The sequence below is a fragment of the Trichoderma aggressivum genome (genome assembly GCF_033847375.1).
Source record: "Trichoderma aggressivum f. europaeum strain CBS 100526 chromosome Unknown scaffold_027, whole genome shotgun sequence".
Classification (NCBI taxonomy): domain Eukaryota; kingdom Fungi; phylum Ascomycota; class Sordariomycetes; order Hypocreales; family Hypocreaceae; genus Trichoderma; species Trichoderma aggressivum.
Window position 1 is genome coordinate 369,069 of NW_026946393.1, and position 7,099 is coordinate 376,167.

Sequence of the window (7,099 nt, forward strand, 5' to 3'; positions counted from 1 at the left end):
GGTACAGAAGTACTTGGGTACTTGAGTACCGCCTTTTGTTACGTCACGCATGCCAAAGTCAAGTCTCCTGGTGGGTCCGCGAAACCCATCCAAAGCATCTCGTAACTTGGGTGGACATAATCCGGACTTGTCCATACAAAACCACCCAAACCCAACCAAGGCGGCGGCGTGTCCCTTGTCTTACGTGCCTTGCAGCAAAGCCTCTTCCAGCGTCGAAACGCCCTGCAGCTGCATCGCCGTCTTTGTGTTTGTCTTGCAGCATCCGATCCGTCATACGAGAGCGCATATGGCGTTCACCCCTGAACCCCCTCTTCGCCATGCCTGAAATCGCGAGCAGTCCAACGCCAGTTGGCTCTTTTGTCTTCTCGTCCTTCGCCCTGCTGCTGGTGTCGCTGGCAGTCCTCCTCATCTTGCGCCACTATCTCCCTCTCCGAACCACGCCGGCCTTCTACACCGTGCCCATCTTCTTCGCCCTGTGGCTACCGTCGATTCTCGTTCTCCTAGTTCCGATAGATCTCGCTTCAAGCGCCATCACCGACGATGTGGCTTCGCGGGGCATCTGGCTTCCTCAGCGCGTGGTCCTGGTGCTGTGGCGGATCACATACTGGCTGACATTCTGCTTGACATGGTAAGGAGAGAGACTCTAGATGCTTGTCGCTGCTTCTAACTCATCCCTCGCAGGTTCATCCTCCCTATCCTTGCCGAATACTCCGACACTGGCTACCGGGAGCCCCATGACAGGCTCATGTACTCTCTCCGTGCCAACGCGCAATTCTATGCCATGATCCTGGGAGCTGGCATCATCGGCCTGGTTTATATATTCGCCTCCTACGAGTTCTCCTTTGAGGCTCTCAAAGCGCTCATCATGGCTCTTTCTTACTGCTGGGGTCTCATTCTTGCCATCTACCTGATGGGCCACGGACTGGTTGCCATACCACGACACCTCCTCCGAAGCGGAAGTATTAGCGGCAGACTACGGCGTTTACAGATACAAGCACCTAGGGTGTATGAGAAGATGGAGGACTCTCTCACCGGTGTCGAGGAGGTTGAGCAGCAGGTTTCAGAGCTCGGCCGTCGGAAAACCGGAAGCGCCGCCGCCTTCCAGGATTGGATTGAAGAGCTCCAGGAGATTGCCAATATTCCCGAGTCACAGCCTCGATCAGGGCTTCTTGACTCAACGGCATCTGCCCAAGCAGTCCCGCATGTCATTACCGAAAAGTATTTGGCCGACTTGACACGGAAACTCATACGAGCACGGCATTCACGATCGCAATATGTTGGGGAGTGGAATCGATTGGTGCAAGAGGCTGCCAACCTTCAAACGATCCTGGACTCGGTCGCCTCCCAGAAACTAGATTTTGGCGATGTTTCCCCCCACGCGGAATTCTGGGACAGGGTAAAGATACTCACGCCGTATTCTCGATTCGTTTGCTATTATTACGTCCTTCCTTATACCCGAATGGCCCTTGGCGGGCTGTTGGCTCTGGCGTCTGCCTGCATTGTCTGGTCAGAAATTGTCAAGTTCCCCTTCCCTAAGCTGTCCATTATTCGTGTCGGCGTGGTCCATCACTGGGTTGGCGACAAGGCCCAGGTTGGATTCGCGGGGCAGGCCATTTCGGCTTTTTGGATCTGCTACATGTGCGCCGCTGCTCTGTCGTCCATGACCGGGATCAAGGTATGGCGCGGACGAGCTCTTGTCAGGCGAAACACCGGACACGAAGCAGCATTCTGGTTCGCAGGGCAAGTGGCAAAGCTCAGTGTCCCGCTGTCATACAATTTCCTCACCTTCTTGTCCGCCGAAGTCTATCAGAAGACCATTTTCTACAACTTCCTTGGGCAGTATGTCGATGTTACGCCGTTGGGAAAGTGGTTCGACAACCTCTTCCCCATTGCCCTCGTGGTGCCTGTCCTGGCTGCCACTTTCGGGCTGTACGGCAAGGTCAAGCGGATATTCACAGGCGTGGACATTATCGAGGACGAGGAAGATAACCCTAGTGGATATGGCACCGGCAACTGGCGCGAAGGCCGTGATCTCATCGCTAGAGAATTAGGGGGCGCAACCCAACGACGCAGCGGCGCCGCAGCTAGTGGGGCTTCGAGTCGAGCAGCTCCCATTCTCTCCATTCCCGCCATCCAAGATTCGGCTGCCACGCCATCGAGATCGCCACTGCGATCCCCTGTCAGCAACAACCGTAGACTCGGCCAAACACAGTCCCGATTCACCGACGAACCGCCCGAGGATGACAACATCTTTACGATTATTGGACATCGTATGAAGAATACTGTCGATTCTTTCGAGACGCCACAGTGGTTTTCGGATCTCGGACAGGGCATCAAGAAGCCCAAGTGGATGGGAGGAAACGATGATCAGCCAGCCAACGCTGGTAGTGGGAGCAATAACAACGATAGCGGGACCGATATAAGGAGATGGTTCGGAGGAAGCAGTGGCGATAGCCATATCCGCATTTGATTTCAAAAGCGTCTTGTTGTTGTTCTTTTTTTTTTCATAACTTCTCTCGGCCCCCATCTAATATTCCGTCGGTCCATCTTGGGTATAAAATGGCATGCCCTATTACCGCATTGTCATGGAGTTGTGGTGCTTACTATATCTAGGGTTTTGGTGGAGTATATATATCTCTTTTTCTATATATCCTAGAACCATAGATCTCATCGATATCTACCTTGTTCTTTTTTCTCTCCAGCGTTCAAATACCGCCTCGAGTGTTTTTTTTCTTGTTATAAGAAACCTTTTTGGCAGTGTCAATAATATTTATATATATATATATTAAGTTTATTGCAATTTTGTATCGTTGCTTGCTATGCTATTTACGTATTACGTTTCTGCCAACTACCTATGAAGCCATACCCACAGCTTTTTACAATCTGCCGCCGTATTTTCGCCCACCTGCCCCTGAAACTGAGGGTATATATCCACGCCGAAACAACCAAAACAAGCAAACAAAATATATGCCCGCCATTTCTCGTAAAATTCGTAAAGAAGATCAAAATCGTTACCATTCCATCATTCCATGAAGAAAAGCGTCAAAGAAGAAGAAGCAGAAGAAGAAGAAGAAGAAACGTCGTCATCGTCACCGCTCTACGGAGAACTAAGCGTTTTGTTGCGACTATTCCAAGTATGCGTTTTACTCATGGTCCTCTTACGCAAAGAGTTCAAGATATGCGCCTCCATCTGCTCGATATCGCCGTCGAGCTCCTTGTCCTCCTTGGCGTAGCGAGCTTCCCTGCGTCGGTCGTACCACAGCCAGAAGCCGACGATGATGACGGTCAGGGGGATGGTGATGATGAAGTAGACCCAGAGCCAGTTGGAGATGACGGGGTCGGCGCCCGACTGGAAGTTGAAAAAGGTCATGCTGAAGACGGAGGCGAGGTACGTGCCGGGGAGGAAGAGGGCGCCCATGAGGGAGATTGTCTTCATGGCGGTGCTGTCGCGCTTGCTTGCGTGGGCGATGCGGCGCTGCTCTCCGGCGATTTCGAGGTTGAGCCGGGCCTCTCGCTGAGAAATGATGTTGTACAGCTAGTAGAATGATTAGTATATAGGAAAAGTAAAAAAAAGAATGCCAGCAAAGAACCAAAAAAAAAAAACCTTACTGCTTCTCGCTGGACTTTCAATCTCTCCAGCGTAGTGTGGATATAATTCTCCAGCCCCTTGAGCTTGACCTTGTAAAACTCCAGCCGCGCAAGAATGCTCCTATGCAGCTGATCAATCGTCTTCCTATGCGCAATCTCCTCGTCGCTCAAAAAGTCCTTCTTCCAGTCCAGCCAGGAGACCTTGAAGCGCTCCATGCACAGCTCCATCTCCCTGACGAGCATGAAGTACGCCTGGGGCCGCTTCCACATGACGTGGCTGTGGCACTCGACCAAGTCGCGGTTCAGCCCGTCGACGGACAGGATGCCGTCCTGGAAGTACTGCTCCTCGGTGTCGACCTCGTCGCGCATGCTGACCGCGTTCTCCAGGCGGCGCAGCCAGTCGCGGGCGTCGCGCTGCTTCTCGTCGTTGGCGGGCGAGAGGTCGTGCGAGAGGATGATGGTGGAGAGGAGCATCGGGTGGCCGACCTGGCTGTAGCACCCGCGCAGGTGTTTGAGCGCCTGAACAATGTCGGAGCTGGGCGTGCCCTTGATGAAGCCCGTGGTGATGCCGGTTCTGAAGGAGTAGGACAGGATCATTTCCCAGCCGCGGGTTCTGCCCTTTTTGCGCACATCCGACTTGCGATGTACAATATCTGTATTGAAAGTTAGAACAAGAAAATAGACGAATGCCTTTTTATCATTGCATCATGGTTCATTGGGATATTTCACATACGGAGATGCGGATCTTCATCGTCCTGGTCATACGAGCACCAAAAGAAGGGCCCAACCACGGACGATGACTCTATGGCGCGAAAGGGTAGTTTGAGCGTCCTAGCCATGGTCATGTACTTGTCCTTTGGCAAGGAGATGATCCTCGGCATGAATGTGTCCTTATGTTGAGCATCTTTTTGGATACTGGATGTGCAAACGTTAGCATCTTGTGTTTTGTCCCAGTGTTAAAGTGCGTCGACATATGACTGCAGGGGGGTGTTGAAACTCGATTATTGGAAAGCGAGTAAACAAATCAATCAGACATCAAGAAGAAGAAGAGCAGAAGAAAACTCACATGAGTCGAATGCCGCTCAAGAGTTTGGTGCCCTCGCGCATCTTCTGCGGCGGCTCAAAAGCGCCCTGGTCGGTCGTAAGCTTCATGTCAGCCTCACACTGTGACTCTCAAGTGCCCAACGCTTCCATCCCATCGCATTCCACCTCAACTTGATCCCATCTCAACTTCGTCTCATCTCATCTCATCTGCGTCTGCATCTCCACCCTTGCCTCTCAATCGGATGAAAAGGAAAAGACGGCATCCGTCACCGCACTCACCCTTCGATTCAGAAAGTTCTCAAACTCCGACATGGGCAGCGGATGCTCCTCCACCGAATTGTAAAACGCATCCTAAATCCTCGGCATCAGCTTAACCGCCTCATCATCTTGAAAAGAAAAGAAAAAAAGTCATGCTCCCTCGGAAACAGCCAAATATAGATCTCGCAGGCAACTCACACTGTAGTTGAAAATCTCGACATAGCTCGTCTTCTCCTCTACCACGCGACACTCATCCACAAAGAACTTGAACATGTACTCGTCCATCTTGGGCCCCCCAGCTTTTCAACTCCCTTCAAAAAAAACCGTACCCGTGCAATTGCCGCCCCAAAAGCCCCCCCTTTGCAGACTCCTCGCCGTAAATGTCGAGCGAGCCCTGGATAGATTCTCAACGGTGCGAGACGGTGATGGCGGGCAATTGTCGTGATGGGATCAAACTGCGCTATATCGCCGAGGCCTCCGCCCAAAGACACAAGGTGACGCTCGCTAATGCCGCTTCCGCCAACGAATAAGAAAGCAGCCGCTTATAGAATGACAAATGGACACTTCCAAGACGGAAAAGGCCGATCGATCATCAATCTCAATGCAATACCGAAGAAATAAAAAAGAAATTCCCCATCAAGAATAATCATGTACCGTAGTATAGCTGGAATAATTCCCAGAATCAATTCCCCACTTTCCCGGGCAAAGATAAAAGGGGAAATCAAGCCATGCAAAATCCAACGATCAAAAGAGGCTAAAAGATGGGGGGAGAATGAAGAAGAGAAAGGAAGAAGAAGGGGAAAAAAAGAGACAAACGACCAGAAACTGTTTCGGGCACCCCCCCAGCCTCGCGACTTCGGCTGCAGCACCACCACGCAAGCAAAAGGTCACCCCGAAAAGCCTCCATGCATCCACATAAGACGTGCTACCCTAAAAAAAAAATATGCAAGCAGGGGGGGAATATCTCAACTATCATAAACCGCCAGACAAGAGACATAAATAACCCCACGTCAGCGAACCGAGCCGAGTTCAGTTCAGTGGCCAGCAAACCACCACCCCCCTGTAAAAATAGAGAGACAGAGACAACAAGAGATGGAGCGATACGCCAACATAGCACCCGGACAATCAACAGACAGCAAACCGGCCCAGACCGCTGGAACCGGAGCATCAACTCACCTACTCAATCAATTCAATGGATGTCACCATCTGCACCCCTAGCGGGCTCCGCACAGGGGAGCGCGGGTAAAACATTACAGGTAGGTAAACACTCAACTCAATTACCGAGTAAGCTACAGAATGCAACTCGGTATTACGGCGCACTGACTTTTTTACCTGTACGTGTAATCTATTCCACCGCCTTTCTCCGCCATCTCGGAGCATCGAGGCCACACGATCAACAGCACCATTGAGCTTTTCCGTTCCATTAACCCTTGCTCCTTTTCTCTCTCTTTTTCCCGGGGCTCTTTGTCCGTTCTACAGCCAATTGGTAATGTAATGTCATGCACCAGACCCATGGAAAATCTCTGCATGCATTGCACTTGTCAACAAACATGGATATACGTGTGCTCAATGCATGATAGGTAGCATGCACGCGTCAGATTCACCATTGTGTCTATGATATCTCGAGGTCACCATTAACCTCCTTGACATATATACCATTGACATATACCATAGGTGTAACAGTAATCATAGTCCATACTATTACTAGATGCTCAGGTAACACACCGTGATAGGTGGGTAGGTAGATATAGATAAGGTAGGTATAGTAGTAGGTAGTATTACTAGTACCAAGGTATAGTGAGGAGCACAAGCAACATTGAAGTATTGACGCCCTCCCAGGCTCATCTCCTTGGACAGCGAACAACTCTCACCCCCGAGACAGGCCAAGTATACAATGTGTCTCCCCTTCAACCCCTCGTTCCGCCCACTCGTAGCCCAAAAATAAAAGAAAGAGAGAGAAAAAGAACAAGAAACAGGAAGAGGAAGAGGAAAGAAAAAATACTGGATATACAGGTGTGTCGTATAATTGGCTACCGGGCGAGACGGTTTTTTTGGCGTTGCAGCATCAAAACACAGCTCCTCCCTCCCCCGAATACACGTTTTCCAACACAGACTCCAGGTCGAAACGAGGCGGGGGGGGGGGGGGGGGGGGGGGGGGGGGGGGGGGGGGGGGGGGGGGGGGGGGGGGGGGGGGGGGGGGGGGGGGACG

The 7,099-nt window shown here is 51.4% G+C and overlaps 2 protein-coding genes across 2 annotated transcripts; one reads left to right on the forward strand and one right to left on the reverse strand.

The window, feature by feature from the left end:
• Positions 1-317: 317 nt before the first annotated feature.
• Positions 318-2,470, forward strand: Triagg1_6753 (uncharacterized protein; the record flags this gene model as incomplete). Its single annotated transcript, XM_062901412.1, has 2 exons — positions 318-628; positions 682-2,470. The coding sequence occupies 2 exons, from the start codon at positions 318-320 to the stop codon at positions 2,468-2,470; spliced, it is 2,100 nt and encodes a 699-aa protein (XP_062754369.1).
• A 627-nt stretch (positions 2,471-3,097) lies between these two features.
• Positions 3,098-5,175, reverse strand: Triagg1_6754 (uncharacterized protein; the record flags this gene model as incomplete). The annotated part of the gene is made up of 6 exons (XM_062901413.1): positions 3,098-3,535; positions 3,610-4,241; positions 4,322-4,503; positions 4,655-4,752; positions 4,912-4,983; positions 5,089-5,175. 6 exons carry the CDS (start codon positions 5,173-5,175, stop codon positions 3,098-3,100), a joined length of 1,509 nt encoding a protein of 502 aa, XP_062754370.1.
• Between the last annotated feature and the right edge of the window lie 1,924 nt (positions 5,176-7,099).